General features: G+C 37.4%; 1 protein-coding gene across 1 annotated transcript; it reads left to right on the top strand.

Moving 5' to 3' along the window:
* Positions 1 to 185: 185 nt before the first annotated feature.
* On the top strand, positions 186 to 16,541 carry LOC145730443 (uncharacterized). The gene is made up of 6 exons (XM_081981656.1): positions 186 to 343; positions 395 to 730; positions 4,820 to 5,365; positions 14,446 to 14,556; positions 14,608 to 14,943; positions 15,954 to 16,541. The coding sequence occupies exons 1-6, from the start codon at positions 266 to 268 to the stop codon at positions 16,500 to 16,502; spliced, it is 1,956 nt and encodes a 651-aa protein (XP_081837782.1). The 5' UTR covers positions 186 to 265; the 3' UTR covers positions 16,503 to 16,541.
* Positions 16,542 to 17,045: the final 504 nt, after the last annotated feature.

The raw sequence follows: 17,045 nt of genomic DNA on the forward strand, positions 1-17,045 counted from the left end.
TTGATAAGATTACAGCAAAACAAAACGGTTTTCCGTTTGTTTCTGAAGTGTTTGTGCATTTTCTAGTCAATTGGAATATAAAGAATACACTCAAACAATATAAAAAAAATATTGTGAAATGTTATTCTTGTGTGCTCAAAAATGGAGAAACGTCACTCGAATTTTGATAGTGCGCACCAGATACTATGTAAACAGAAGCAATACATTTTTGATAAGGATTCCTATATAATAAAATGGTGCGGGGCCATTTAGCAACTTTACGAAAATGTTCGTAAAGGTTTTAGTGTGCTTAGGGCTGGCCTACGCAGCCGCAGCTAACGAAGAAGCCTGGGACAACTTTAAGGTACTTTAAAGGTAAAGTTCGGATGAACCAGTTTAACATTTTTCTTTGTAGCTTAAATTTACTAGAGTGTACGCCACTGAAGATGAACACCAGCTGCGTTACGAGGCTTTCAAGGCTAATCTCGACGTAATAGAAGCGCATAACGCCAATTACGATCAAGGCTTGGTCACGTGGTACATGGCTGTCAACGAGTTCAGCGATTTGACCCCGGAAGAGTTTAGGTCGCAATACCTGTCCACTACACCACTGAATTCGACCAACCGTTTGACAACCCGTGTGCACCAATCGGTACTAGCCATACCTGACAGTATTGATTGGCGCAACTCTGGAGCTGTCACTGCAGTTAAAACTCAAGGAGACTGCGGTTCGTGCTGGGCTTTTAGTGCTGTAAGTTTGTTATTTTAATTACAGTGTACCTGATGTGAAAAGTGACAAAGGAACTGTACTTTTGGTTTTGGGATTATTTGTTCAAATAATACAGGACGGCCGTCGGGTCTCAAAATCACTGCAAAAATGATTTTCGTAGCAGCTTGATTGAACTTGGCAGTGTGAGCAGTCGACCTCATATCCCTTTTCAAAATTGTTTTTGCTGTTTCTCTTGGAATTTGCAAAACTTGTGAATGACGCTGGGCTGAACGTGCAGGTTTGGCGAGTACAGCTATTTGCACTTTCTTAACATTGTCGGGTGTCGTTCGCTGAGTTCTTGAAAGTAACTGAAATAACAAAAATTAAGGAGGAGAAAGGCTGCTCTTGTTCTCCTCGAAGACGTTTTTACACAAATTACATTCAGTCAGGACGCGTAGGTTGGAACAAATTCATTTAAAATTAAGGGTTTGTTTTTTTGGAAATACGCTCCTACACGTCAATATTTGGTTTTGTCTGCGGTTTTTTTTATAATAAATGCATGTATACAGGGCGGCCCAAAAATAAGTTACTACCATCAACTTCATTTTTTCAAATGGAATTGCCTATTTTTAGTTTTATTTTCGAATTGTGCATCGAATTCTAAGTGGGAAAAAAATTAAATTAAAAAACAAAAAAAACATTTTTTTGAAACACGTTGACTGCCACCATAAGAACGCACAGCCTTTCCAGGGGGGGCAAAGTGAAATACGGGAATATATTGCTTCATAGTGATGTATGATAGTGATATATTTGGATATAGCATGACAAGATAACTAAAACATATTGCTTTTTGTTCACCAGTGCTATACATGGCGCTGTAGTAATATGCTGGTTACTATAGTGCCGTGTGTTGCACCGGCAGTTGAAAAGTAAAAGATTTGTTAAAATTTATGAACGTCAGTGAAACAAGAAATACAGAGAAACTTTTTACCCTCTTTGCAAAATGCGGATACAAATTTTGATTTCTTCAAACCATTCTTTCGACCCCATCCAGTGCAGCTTTCTCGTAACATCTCACACACCTCGACCGTCTCTTCCTATTGTCCTTGCCTCTTTCTTCATATGTCTCAAGGAAATGTTGCGGTTGGTTATTCTCCTTCGTTTCTTCTGTTACTTGTAACAAGCTCATAATCAGGTGCTCACGAAACTCTCCGATCTGCATCTTCTTATTTCGAAAACGTTTGTAAATTATAAGTGAGTTTACAACTGCGGTATTTAGAAGTAACTCAAATTCTATTTTTATACTCAAATATATTAATTTCCTCACCTTTTTTGTTTCTTCTTCCCGTTGATTTAACTTCAACGTCGTGTTTAGTAGAAAAAAAAAACCTCTCGCTTATCATTCCATTTCGCAACAACAAAACCTTGATGATGCTCTGATAAAACATCCTTGGGCATACCTTTCCTGTTCTTCCTAAGTGTTCCAAGAAGGTATGTGATTTTTTCTAGAACACTTGGTACAAGCGGAATGGAAGCATCAGAATTATCGGTGACAATTGTTCTCCCTTCATCCAAAAATGCATCTGAAAGATCGAGAACCACTCTCTCGGCCAGTCCTTTCTCGACATTGACGTTACCCAAATTCTGGCCTGTGTAAATCGACATTGTGTACTACATTGTTCACTCCGTACCTATGTCGTTTGTTGGGTATGTATTGGCGAAATAGCAGACGCCCTCGAAATGATACCATTTTTTCATCGACGGCTAGAACTTCTTCTGGAGTACATTGCTGAGAACATCTTTCTTGAAAAATTTTAACAATGTTATTTTATCTTGTACAGTCTATTCTCTGAATCAGCACCCTCATTGTCGGCAAAATGAATCAATTTTAGTAATAGCTGAAATCTATTTCTACTCATTACTTTTAGTACAACCGAGTTTTTATATAATTTTTGAGTTCCCCAATAATCCGACATTTTGGGTTATTTGACTAATCCCATGTACATAACTAGGCCTAGAAATTTCCGTATTTCACGTGTGGTGATTTTGTAGTGTCTGTCTGGCATTCCTGTTAGTTTCAGTTACAATGAGGTCTAAAATATCATCGCCCAAAAACCTGTTGTACACATCGATTGGTAAAAAGCTTTCTTTATATTCTGGATCTCCTTCGAGGTAGGTATATGATTCAGACCCGGCAAAGGCAATGTCGAATCTGAGTGACGTGCAGTCAACGTCATGCCATATCGGAGCTTCGAAGTCAGCTGGAATGTTATTTCTCCCAACCAAATCTGAATTAACATTATTTTCACCTTCAGAAAAACTATTCCTTTCACTAGAGCTCTCAGAACCGGAATAACTGTATTCGGAAGGCGATTCTTCAAAGATTTGCCATTCTCATCTGAACGTTCAGCTTCTAGTAACATTTCTTCATCAGTTAACGCTTTGTCCAATAACCAAAGCGGCACTTTTTTGTCTCGTTCTACCAGTACTTGTAGACGGTTCTGCATCCATTTTTTACTAAAGAAATCTCAAGTTCTAACATAAAGTAGCAAAAGTAAGATGTTAACGTTCCTACATACATACTACACTACACTTATCGCAGTCACTAAAACTACACCAGAACTTGTCACACTAACAACAATGGCACCTAATCTAATACAAAACCGTTAGAAATGTGAAAAATCGTTGAATATGGTTAGCGCGCGCGTAACCGAGGGCGATCACATGATTCGCGATTCAAAGCCTGTAAGTGGCGGAAGAATTCGACGAAGATAGAATATAAATAGTAGCTTTATCACCAAACCATACATATACTCTAATATTGTCACGTTTAGGGGTAGCTCAGAAGAAGGAAACCACAGGTGTACAGATAACCCACTTTTATTCAAGATAATAACTACAATGGTCTTACACCCAGATTGCCAAGATGGCGAGGATCATGATGTACGGTGTATCAGCGGGAGTGGTTACTGAGGTTCGCGGAGGGCACACGCTTACCGGGGGTGAATAGAACCCTAGACTAGTGACCCAGGGCATTCACCACGCCGACTAAGACGCTATGGTACTGCTAAAGGGAGATAAGCCGGTACGGCAACTAATGCTGCTCGCCCGTGCTATTTCCATTAACAGGCTGATTCCCGGGTGTTTGCACTTGCTTACCACCTGTTCCACTAAAAGCTACACAGATGGTAAACCCAGACTAACCCAGAGATCAGTCATTGACTTCCCTCTGGGGAAGACCCCAGAGTTCGGTGGTTAGTACGTGCTTTGAAGCTGTATTTATACCCACATCATGACCCCAATTCGCCGATCTTGTTTACATAAGTCTGGTATTGGGGGAGACCGAAGCAAATGCAGGTACGGAACATAGTGTAATTACTATGTTACAATATGAATCCGCTAGTAGAAGGCCACGATAAACTAAACGCGGTCAAAAGATATGATGCGTGTGTTGCAACACGTACATGGCCTACGAGTAATTTTTGCCGTGTATCACGGGTGGTACACATGGCAGCCAACGTGTTAAATAAAGAAATTAAAGTTTTTTATTTTTTGTATTAAAATTAACTTATTTTTGGGCCGCTCTGTATACATGCATTTAGCAGACAAAAATAAAAATCGACGTGTACGAGCGTATTTCCAAAAAACAAAACCCTTAATTTTAAATGAATTTGTTCCAACCTACGCGTCCTCACTGTATAGTATACTCCCGGGTGTCACCTTGTATCAGCAAAACAATAATTATTTTTTCGACGACTGACTTTGAAAGTACCTCATGTACGTATCCATTTTAAAGCAGAAAGTGGTTATTCGCCGCACGTCCGCATAAAGTGAATCATTTTCTGCTCTAGAGCGTTTTCGCTTTCTACTAACAATCTACTCACCAACTTTTTCGGCGTGTCCATAACAAACGCTTGACATACCTATTTGAAATAAAGCCATTCCGTCCGAAAATCAAAATTATTAAAAACATCATAAATTGCGCAAGTTTACCAATGTAAACTTCTCCCATAGATTAATGACAGTGAATTTGCATTACCTGGTATAGGGGTTTAGGGGTGAGTTTTGAAGTTTAAATTTGCTTTTTTGACAGGTTTGACAGTTCTTATATTGATATTTACTGGTTTCTAGACCGGTACTCTAGAGGGAGCTTACGCTATACACAACAACCAGCTGTTATCCTTCAGCGAACAGGAATTAGTAGATTGCGCGACCGAAGCTTCCGGATACAGTAGTGACGGTTGTTCCGGCGGTGTTATTCAAGACGCCCTAGACTACGTCCGCGACCACGGCATAGTCACCGAAGACTCCTATCCGTTCGAGGGGGCTCAGGGAACTTGCCGACAAAATGGAAACGTTTTCCAAATCAGTGGTTACACAGAAATCCAGTACAACGATGAGAGCGACCTTAAAAACGCTGTAGGATCAGTGGGACCGGTTTCGGTCTCTGTTAATGCTGATGGGATGCAATATTATGGTGGGGGCATTTACAACGATGCCAGTTGTTCCACGGCCGTCAACCATGGGATGCTGGTCGTCGGTTATGGGACTGATGGAATCGACTATTGGATTATTAAGAACTCGTGGGGTGCTGAATGGGGAGAAAGCGGATACATTCGCATGGCAATTGGGTCAAATATGTGCGCTATTGCTGCGTATGCCTGTTACGCCAATTTGTAATTTTCTTGACATATAATAAAGATGTTGTGCTAGTTCGAACGTTTCAATTGAAGCTAAAGTTTACTATACAGGGTGTCCCACGACGAAAGACATCGATTGATATTGGAAAAAGTATAAATAGGAGAGTTTTGAAAATTTGGCAGGATACTGATGTGGACATGCCCAATCTAACTAAAATATTTTCAAGATGGTTGCACTTCCGTTTATACCGGAAGTCGATCACAACTTTCTTATTTTAAATAGAACACCCTATATATTATTACATATTTGGATTCCTCACAAAATTCTGACCAACTTTTGTGTACAATGCCGTATGCCTATCTCTAGCCGTTTTCGAAATATTTGATGTTTTCCCAAAAAAGTGACAGTTGCAACGCTCAACATATTTTTGTACTCTGTCAAAACCGTATTTTATTTTGCAATAAAACTTTGGGTTATTGTAAATAAAGGATCGTTTTATTAAACTGAGGGTGCGTAATGACTCATTTGTATACAGGGTCGTCAAAAAAAAATCATAAACCTGCCACTAAAAAAAATGAAAAATTTCAAGTTTTTTAAATAGAAACCCACATTTTTTATGACGGAATCATTTTGAGCATTAAAAATTACTATAAGTTTCAATTTACTTGCCTATACCTAAATCCAACCCATTTCGTTTTATTTGAGAATAAACATTTTTTATTATTAAAACTCCAGATTTCTTAAAAATTTCTCTCTCTAATTACGTGTGGATTTATGTCACACCAGTAGTGTGAATTATGTCTATTGAACATTCCATTTTTAGTGAATTTGGCCTCGTCGCTCTAAATAATATTATTCAAAAACAATTCTTCTCCATAGTGACTAGTCAGCAAAAACTCAATAAAAACCACTCTCTTTGGAAAGCCAACCTCTTTTAAGTGTTGCACTAATTTAAATGAAAAAGGGTGAAATTTATGTTTCTTCAGGATCCTTTGAATTGAGCTTTTGGGTATGCCTGATTCTACAGAAACTTGTCTTTTTGACGAAGTTGGATTTGCAACAAAATAGCCCAAAATTGCAATTTCTACATTTGTATTATTAAGGATTGGTTTTGTTTTAATAGCTTTCTCTTCACAGATCCCGTTTTTTTGCTTGACAGCTTTTGGTGATGGCTTTGCTTTTTCTGGATAACGAGCGGCAAATACCTCACATGTTCTACTCACAACTTTATCACATTCTCCGTAAATAATAATAGCTATTTATGTAACCAGTTACGAAAAGATCGATTTTGTGTAACGAATGAATGTTTGTAGGGCGAGCGCAGCGAGGTCCTACAATTTGAATGAGTTACACAATAAGACATTTTCGAAACGTGTTGCATACATAATTTTTTCTAATTTTGACCAAAAAGCGGTAAAAACCATCTTTTAAAGTGATTTAACACAAATATTCACTTTCATAGCACCTTGTATAAACTGTGACAACGACATGTTATGATGGATGTCGCCCATATGTTTCTACGGAAATGCATAAAAACTAGGAGTGATGAAATGAACTTTTCATAACTAGTTACATAAAGTAAAACGTTTTGTCACTCTAATCAGTTTTGAAAAGTGTCACTTTAGATGCCAAAATTAGAAAAACAGATTTAAGTAACCTTGGTTTGAATAACGTAACCGCGACGGCATATTTGCAGTTGTCAAAACACTCAAAACTAGTGTTATTAACATGCTCTGCAGGTCTCCAATATCACCGTGTGTCAAAAGCATGGCGCCAATTAGAGTACCAACTAATCCCAACCATGCAGCCTAATAAAAAAATGTTTATTCTCAAATAAAACAAAATGGGTTGGATTTAGGTATAGGCAAGTAAATTGAAACGTATAGTAATTTTTAATGCTCAAAATGATTCCGTCATAAAAAATGTGGGTTTCTGTTTAAAAAACTTGAGATTTTTCATTTTTTTAGTGGCAAGTTTATGATTTTTTTTTGACGACCCTGTATACAAATGACTCATTACGCACCCTCAGTTTAATAAAACGATCCTTTATTTACAATAACCCAAAGTTTCATTGCAAAATGAAATACGGTTTTGACAGAGTACAAAAATATGTTGTGTCACTTTTTTGAAAAAACATCAAATATTTCGAAAACGGCTAGAGATAGGCATAGGGCATTGTACACAAAAGTTGGTCAGAATTTTGTGAAGAATCCAAATATGTAATAATATATAGGGTGTTCTATTTAAAATAAGAAAGTTGTGATCGACTTCCGGTATAAACGGAAGTGCATCACATCCTGAAAATATTTTAGTTAGATTGGGCATGCCCACGTCAGTAACCTGCCAAATTTTCAAAACTCTCCTATTTATACTTTTTCCAATATCAATCGATGTCTTTCGTCGTGGGACACCCTGTATTGGCACACTCGTGGCACACGTTGTAAGATGACGCGACGGAGTGATGGGGCGTCGAGTATTCTCGAAGTTATGTAAGGTTAGGCAAGCTAGTATGCAACCAGCATGTGTTGAAGGCGACCTAACCACGATGCTAAAAGAACTCCGCCTGAACACACTTTGGATATTTTTCTGCCTTTCCTCGTTAGTATTGTCTCCTGTAAGGTATTTCGTGGGATTTGAGCGAGTGTTATAAGGATGGCCACGCCGAGGGACGCTATTCTAGCATTCCTCACTCATGCTGGAAACGAGGAGGGCTCAGACCCGGTGAAAGTCCACACCAAAAACGCGAAAGTCACGGCTACGAACGCATCGGACCGCGGTATCAACACACGCCTCATATTGACATTCACCCGGGTGGAAAGTAAAAGCAGGTAATTTTCATCTTTCCACCTGGTTTACACATAAGAAATGACGTTATTACATAGCTGCAAAGCAAGAAAGAAGATTAGATAGCAAGCAAAGCGGAATTTATATTTATATTGCTAAATAAATGAATGGGGTAGATTTCCTTGTAGAAAAAATATTGTTCCTACCTCTTGTGCAAAGTGTCTTGTCCACACTTGTCTGGTGCCCATATCCAGCCATCCTTCGTACAGCGCTTTGCACACGTTAGGAAATACCTATATTATGTAAATGTTTGGTTAAATATACAAAGGAACACTGAACGTTCTCACATTTAAGTAAACAATTATTAATATTTGGCAATTGCACCTATAATTAAAAGGTCGGGAGCGGTAAAGTGTTGTTCAAATTTGAAATTTCTTGTCAAAAACATTCCTACAAAAATATAGCTCCAAATAAAAAAATGCTTTGTAACACAATGAATCGATGCAATCTACTGGTGATTTAATGAAAAGAAAGTGCACACAATCTATTCATTCAGACTTCGACTGACTTAATTTGAGATTACGGACAACTATTACTTTGATCATCATGCGGCCAGGGAATAGCAGCAGTAGGTAGGTAAAGTACTTTATTGCCCAGGATATCACAAGATCGACCGATTTTCACAATACAACAACATAAGTTATTGTTTTTAACATTATGTTTTTCATGGTCAAGAACCCGAGAAGATTTTATTATCTTCTTAACTCTCAATGTAATATTTAATATAGTAGTCAACCTTGTAAAGAGTTAAAGAGCTCTTTCAGCCAAGACCTTTCTAAGCCCAGATCGGAACTCTCTTAGATTAACCATGCTTTTATGATCTAGGTATTCTAGGTGATTGTATATTTTTATACCCTTCTATATGAGAGAATCCCTTACAAGACTAGAATGCGGAATGGGAAGCGGTATACTGTTCTCATGACTAGTTGCGTGTATTTGATAGGGTTATGGAAACTGATTTATATTTTTGTGGATCAAGCATACTGTCTCCAAAATAAAAAGTGCCATTAAAGTAAGTAGACCATACTTGACGAAGATAAGCCCTTGGATGAGCACCACACTCTAACGGCTCTCTTCTGAAGTACGAAAACGGCGTTCCATAAATACTGTGGGCATGACCCACAGAAAGGGAGATCATATGAAGTGGGACTCCACAAGTGCCAAATAAACACTACGTGCCATCTCATATCCAAGCTCCAAAAAAGTGGCACGCACAGAAAAATAGCCAGACGGCAACCTCCCACATAAATTAACATGTTGATGAAACTTAAGGTTTACATCAATAGTTAAACCTAAAACTTGGTTATGGTGATAGGTTAACAATGGGCGCCGAATAGCCCTCCAACAATTCCCCATCACGATGTGCCCGCCCGAAACACATGAAATGGGTCTGTGACATATTAAGTGCTTACTGTCCTTGAAATTAACCGAATAAGGCAAGTTATTTATGTAACATTACTTTTGTTTAACCCTTTAAAAAAAGAAGGCAGGTACATTATAGAACATCTACCATTTATTTGTGTGAATTTTAATCACAAATGGAAATGATAAAATGTATATTTTTCTAATGTGGTTATGTGTTTTATTATTATTTATAGGCTTTATCATATAGTGTTCTAAAATAGTATATTATTCAACGAGCTTTTTATGATAGCCATTAATCCCTAAGTCCCCGTGGGATTAATGGCCATAAAAAACGAGGATACTATACTTTGTGCATGACCACTGTACATTACCACTAATGCCAAGTGAAGTTAAATGTCTAACGTATTCCTTAGAATAGGTGGTCCACAATATAGAAGGTTTGTATTTAGTGGATAGTTCATTAAAATAAACCAAGAAAACTCTCTCAGAAAACGAATTAATCTGCTTAGTACTTCTCCAATCCATCAAAGTTTTGTAAATTGACATGTACAATGATTTTGATTTTTCTGGTAGGAAATTTGCAAACAACATGGTGTGAATTGTATATATTTCTGAACGCAACCCAGCGTCTCCGCCTACGATCACGAGGGCACTGACGTTGTCAATGTCAACTTGGCAAACCACAGAAGTAAGGACCTCCTTACACCAATAATGTTTCAAATACAAATCATAGAATATACTTACCTAATGATTTGGCAAACTCCTGTACTGTGTTACTGCGGTGGATTTGTGAAAAAGATGGTATTGTGAATTAGCAGTACCTGCAAAGACATAAGTGGATGTCTACATCAAATACCGCATATCGCATGTTTCATGCTTGATGCATCCATGGTGGGCGATCGCTCTTAGGTCGGGAGGGAATAATGATTCATTAATCCCTCTCATTAATCACTTTGACGTTATATGACCCTCATTTAGCTTCTGAACACGCTGAATATTAGTACATTATTGGTTGGTCGTGAACAAAAAAAGAAAGTGCTTATAAAATTGACTCATTTTATCTGAAAATTTAATTGAACTTTTCCAGTTGGCCGAAGTTTAAACTCAGCACTTGCCGACGAATATTAAAATCAGAAGGCCATAACTTTTCATCCCCAAGATATTCTTGCGTTATCAGATTTATGTCCGCCCCTGAATCTATTAATGCTTCAACAGGACACGTACTGAGCAACACCTGAACAACTGGTCGTTTTGGAGGTAAATTTACAGCAGAAGGTTGTAGATTCTATTTATCTCTGGATTGGGACCGACGACGTAAGTACTCACGCGTCGGTCCTCCTGAAATTTTCCGACACAATAATCTCAGGAGATGTTTCTACTACTTCTACCCTTCTTTCATTACGACTTGCTGGAGAGGCTGGCAAGGCATGCGGACATCTATTGGCATAATGGCGCCCTCGACAAATAAAACATTGCAAACCAGATGGTGTGTTGTGTGATCGAAATTCGTTTGACACATTACGATAATTTTGTTGATTTGAATTTCTGACTCGACGATTTGATTGGGTTTATTGTGGTGCAGAAGTGTGAGGGGTGAATTGGTTCGGCTGGTTCGGGCGGGTTTTGTTTTCATAAGTTCTTGCATTTGAATTTCTAAATTCCAATCTTAAATCATTTTCAAGGTCTGAATCTGCTCGAACTTCCACCGTTGAAATCTCTGCTAGCCTGAGACGGGAACGCAACTGAGGTAACAATAAAATTATTATGGTCTGAACCAACATGAACTCATTATTCATTAAGGGTTCACAAATCCTAGAATATAATGTTCTTTTTCGAGCTTAGAACTCGTCAGAAGATTCGGATGGCCGTTGATACTCTCCATAAAATTTTGAAGTGATTTCAATACGAACATACATGCGTGTCATCAAAATAATCATAAAATCTTCTTATAAACTCGTTAAATTCTACTCTAAATAATTTAAATTGTGAAGCCCATTTTGCTGCACGTCCTCTAAGTTGCTCCATAATTAAATTCATCATTACATCCGAATTCCTAACTTTGGTTCTCTGAAAGAATTGTTTCATTTCACACATGCAATATTGTGGGTTTTCATGATCTAAACCTTCAAAATATACATTAAAACTAGAATATCCTACACTAAGATTATCTAGTCTGTCAGTAATTTTTGTCCATACTTGTGCTAACAAAAAGTTGCTGTCCGTTTTTGTTTCTTGAGGTTCAATTTTCTTCATATCGATATTTTTATAAGTTAAATTTGGATTAGTTGTCATATCTTTTATATCAAATATTTCATTATATCTTGGACTTTTCAGTCCAAATGTGTGAATTACTGGGTGAAGTACAAACTTGGAGTCAGACACCACCAGTCGAACACGTTTCCCAGCTTCTTCAGAGCTTCTTCCAAGTTTTTTCATTTCCTTTTACTATTTTATCTCTTGACAAGTTTTTTTTCTTAAATGACGCCACCACTTACACCTATTTTTTATTAGTTTCGCTCCTGGTCTAAAAAAAATTATTTATAAAATAAAATAAAATTTAAATTTAGCGGTCGTTACGAAAAATTCATTACAAATTCCAAAATCATAACAAATCGCCGTCCGTCATTCTCTAATCAAAAGATTCAAAACAAGCTGCATTTATAACCTCATTCAATGTCTCTACCCAAGTTATTTATTTTGTAGTATGTTGTAGTATGTTTTGTTCTTTAAGAAAACACTGGTTTTGCTTGCAGATATTTAATAAGGAAGACCGAATCACCTATCTCAAGCCTCTTCATAACACTTCAAACGATTTAAAGTGATGAAAACAGTGGACAATGAAACCTGTAGATCTTTAAAGATAAGTTTGCTTTACTATACAGGGACCACAAAAGAGGGCAAATACTTCCCTCAAAAATGATGCGATTTAGTGACCTATGTGACTGCTAGTTTTATTGTATCCTTCTTTTGTAGTGGTACACACCATAGTGTTTAAGTGGTTTTATATTGCATGATGTTAATAAAAAGGCATTTTTTATAACTGATTATCAATGTTTTTCCCCCAGTTTTACAGGGTAAGGTAAGTAGGTATTGATATTTAATTAGCTCTATTAGTTAACTTGAACATCATTCACCTACAAGGATATTACTTGTAAAATGTCTACTAATCAATGTGTAACGCGAGATCACATTTGATTGATAAGGTATGTCCTGTGAAATGGTGTATTGAATTAGAAGCAAATAGTTTCTCTTTAGAGACTTTCAATCGCTACATTTCACCTACCTTTGCTAATGTGCTTTGCTTTCTACAGACACTAGTGCGATAATAATTATTTTATTGTACTGTTCCGGTGTTTTACTACAGTAGTGCGATAAAATCAATTATTATTGCACTAGTTCAGTAAAATCGATCATTACGTAACTCAAAAGAAGCTATGTAATGGATCATTACCATGCTAGTCGTAGATAATAGTATATTGTACAACAAGGGTGAATAAGATAAGAAAATTCGATATGGACAATTCGCCCGAGTTTTACAGGCTATTTTTTGACTAATTGGAATTACTCACCAAATTTCACACAAATAAACATTCCAATGTTTGAAATGTTTCCGTGTTTACATTATCACTTTTGACGTAGCCAAAGTTTGATCGGTGTCCCGGATTGTCACCGTGTGACAGCTGATTAACTTTGTCTTTTAGGTTTAGGTGTTGAATGAATTTGATCACCGCCCTCTATACTAGAAAGCCTAAAATGTCACTTTTAATGCCGGCGTTAGCGGTTTTCGTTTTTTTACACAAACGTATGCAGATGCAGTAAAAAATATGTTTTTTTATTATTTCGTGTAGTTGATCGCAAGTTGTGAGTGAAGTTCAGCCTAAACAAATTGGTTAGAACATTTGTCCTGGAATGTACAACACACAGCAAACTAGTTTAAACACTGTTCAATGTAAGAAAATCCTTGAAACTAGGTAAGCAAAACTGCTAAATGGTTCTATGTTATTACCAAGAACATTCATTCAAAATTATTTTTGTTGCTCTCACAATGAAGGATGCTTTAAAATGTAACTCACATACCTGTGCATGTAACAAGTACCTAATAAGTTTACTGTACTAGAAAGCACTTGTACTTACCATTGAGTATAGTGTTGGAGTAAAATTATTCCACTTCAAAGTGTTCAACCACTGTTGAGTTAGATCCGGTTTTTTGCTTTATCATATAATAAAGTAGACTTTTTATTCTTGAATTGAACACTAACTGAAACTTGAACGGCTTTTTCATTGCCTCAAAACATAAGCCAAAACGCAATGTTTTGATGCCAACTGTCAGTGAGAATGACAACAGAAGAATGCAAGCTGAAAATTGCCTGTGATTGGTCTATTTCATATCGCACAGTTGCGGAAAGTCTAGGATTTTGTATTCGTTCAACCGTTGGCAATTGCCTACTTATCCGTTCTCGAAAAAGTTCTTAGTAGTCCTATTCGTCATTAAATTTAGTTTAATTTTTTAATTTAGGGGTATAAACCGGGCATTATCTTTCTAAAAAAATCCATAACCAGAAATGCACGGTACAGCCGGAAAATTACTAGCCGATTATGAGTTTTTTTTAAATATTCTGGCCTTAAACAGAGGATAAGATCAATAGATCGACCCCAATTTGATAAGATTGCAGCAAAAAAAAAACAGTTTACCGTTTGTATTCTGAAGTGTTTGTGGATTTCCTATTCAAATGGATTATAAAGAATACACTCAAACAAAATTAAAAAAAATATTGTGAAATGTTATTCTTGTGTGTTCAAAAATGGAGAAACGGCACTCGAATTTTTTTGATATTGCGCACCAGACACTATGTAAACAGAAGCAATAAATTTGTGAGGTTGAATTGATAAGGATTCCTATATAATGAAATGGTGCGGGGCCATTTAGCAACTTTACGAAAATGTTCGTAAAGGTTTTAGTGTGCTTAGGGCTGGCCTACGCAGCCGCAGCTAACGAAGAAGCCTGGGACAACTTTAAGGTACTTTAAAGGTAAAGTTCGCATAAACCAGTTTAACATTTTTTTTTGTAGCTTAAATTTACTAGAGTGTACGCCACTGAAGATGAACACCAGCTGCGTTACGCCGCTTTCAAGGCTAATCTCGAAGTAATAGAAGCGCACAACGCCAAGTACGATCAAGGCTTGGTAACGTGGTACATGGCCGTCAACGACTTCAGTGATTTGACCCCGGAAGAGTTTAGGTCGCAATACCTGTCCACTACGCCACTGAATTCGACCAACAGTTTGACAGCCCGTGTGCACCAATCGGTACTTGACATCCCTGACAGTATTGATTGGCGCAACTCTGGAGCTGTCACTGGTGTGAAGAATCAAGGAGGCTGCGGTTCGTGCTGGACTTTTAGTGCTGTAAGTTTGTTATTTTAATTACAGTGTATCTGGTGTGAAAAGTGACATTCCGTCCTATATTATTTGTTCAAATAATATAGGACGGCCGTCGCGTCTCAGAATCACTGCAAAGATGATTTACGTAGCAGCTTGATTGAACTTGGCAGTGTAACAGAAATAACAAAAATTAAAGAGGAGAAAGGCTGTTCTGTATTAAACTTTATCTTGGCGGAACGGTTGTCACCCTGTATCAGCAAAACAATAATTATTTTTCATTATACGACTCTGAAAGCTGTTTATTTCTCTGCTGACTCATTGTCGAGAAAATGTAGGTACCTTTTCCGTGAGAACGCACGAAAGTGCCCATTTTTGGTGAGTTTTTTCAAAACAGGTGGGGTTTCAAGTGCGCTGATAAAAACGTGTTATTTCTTGCATAAAAAACATTTTTTTAAGAGTCTGGTGTGTTAAATTACTATCCAATATGGAATGATTTTATATGCTGATTTTATGCTACAATATGAGGTCAAGTTGCAACAAAAATCGGTTAAAACACATTGACATTTTTCGAGTGCGCTTTATATAAAATGTCATAATACTATAACTACTTGCATGAATTTTATAACAACAATAACTATCTTGTCACTATATTAATGCCAAGGTATTTCCTTAATAACATATTTAAATGATGTAAATGTTTTTCAGAGTCTGATAATGAAAAGTATCATCCATTACACGTCCGAAATAATTTTTCCCGTTCTCGCATGAAACTATCACGCACGCACGGGAAAACCCTTTCTTCTGAACTGGTAATGAAATATACTATTCCGGATATAGTATTATAGATGCGCGGAAAATAAAAATTATTAAAAACATTATAAATTGCGCAAGTTTACCAATTTAAACTTCTCCCATATATTAATGAGAGTGAATTTGCATTACCTTGTATAGGGGTTTAGTGGTGAGTTTTGAAGTTTAAATTTGCTTTTTTGACAGGTTTGACAGTTCTTGTATTGATATTTACTGGTTTCTAGACCGGTACTCTAGAAGGCGCTTACGCTCTACACCACAACCAGCTATTATCCTTCAGCGAACAGGAATTAGTAGATTGCGCGACCGACGCTTCCGGATACAATGGTGCCGGTTGTTCCGGCGGTGTTATTCAAAGCGCCTTAGACTACGTCCGCGACCACGGCATGGTCACCGAAGACTCCTATCCGTACGAGGGGGCTCAGGGAACTTGCCGACAAAATGGAAACGTTTTCCAAATCAGTGGTTACACAGAAATCAAGGCCAACGATGAGAGCGACCTTAAAAACGCTGTAGGATCAGTAGGACCTGTTGCGGTCGCTGTTAATGCTGATGGGATGCAAAGTTATGGTGGGGGCATTTACAACGATGCCAGTTGTTCCACGTCCATCGACCATGGGATGCTGGTCGTCGGATATGGGACTGATGGAATCGACTATTGGATTATTAAGAACTCGTGGGGTGATGGATGGGGAGAAAGCGGATACGTTCGCATGGCCATTGGGTCTAATATGTGCAGTATTGCTGCGCAGGCCTGTTACCCCAATTTGTGAGGATTTTCGACCTTAAATAAAGATGTTTATTAATTAAAAGCTAAATTATATTATTATATACACACCCCGTATAGTCAGCAAAGATAGCGTAATAAGGTTGTCGACGTGTATAGAAGATGCATTGAAGCTCGACTAGATTACCAAATTCTGATTTTATATATTCCAAAGGACATTCTGGAAAAAAGATTTGAGAACATTTGTATTGTACATTCAGCTTGTAGCGGCCCTGTTGAGATTTTATTACTATCTTTACCTTTTGGTTGTGCCGACCAAGTGCACTGAGCTTGTAGCCTCATGTTTTATTTGCCGAAGCCTCTCAAGGATTCCTTAAACTCGCCTTTTCTTCCGAATCTTTTCAAGTAAGTGTCGTCATTAAGGATACCATTAATAAATAAAGGTCCAACAATAGTTTTACCAAATATTTCTACCTACATATTAATTTTTTCTGGACACTGTGTAGGTATGTCCTTCTCTAAAACCATTGAACCATTTAAAAAAATATGAGCTTTTTGTCTCTAACATTAATATTTGTTAGTAGCCCAC

Source organism: Ips typographus, linkage group LG6, assembly GCF_016097725.1.
Source record: "Ips typographus isolate SLU linkage group LG6, UJ_Ityp_2.0, whole genome shotgun sequence".
NCBI lineage: Eukaryota > Metazoa > Arthropoda > Insecta > Coleoptera > Curculionidae > Ips > Ips typographus.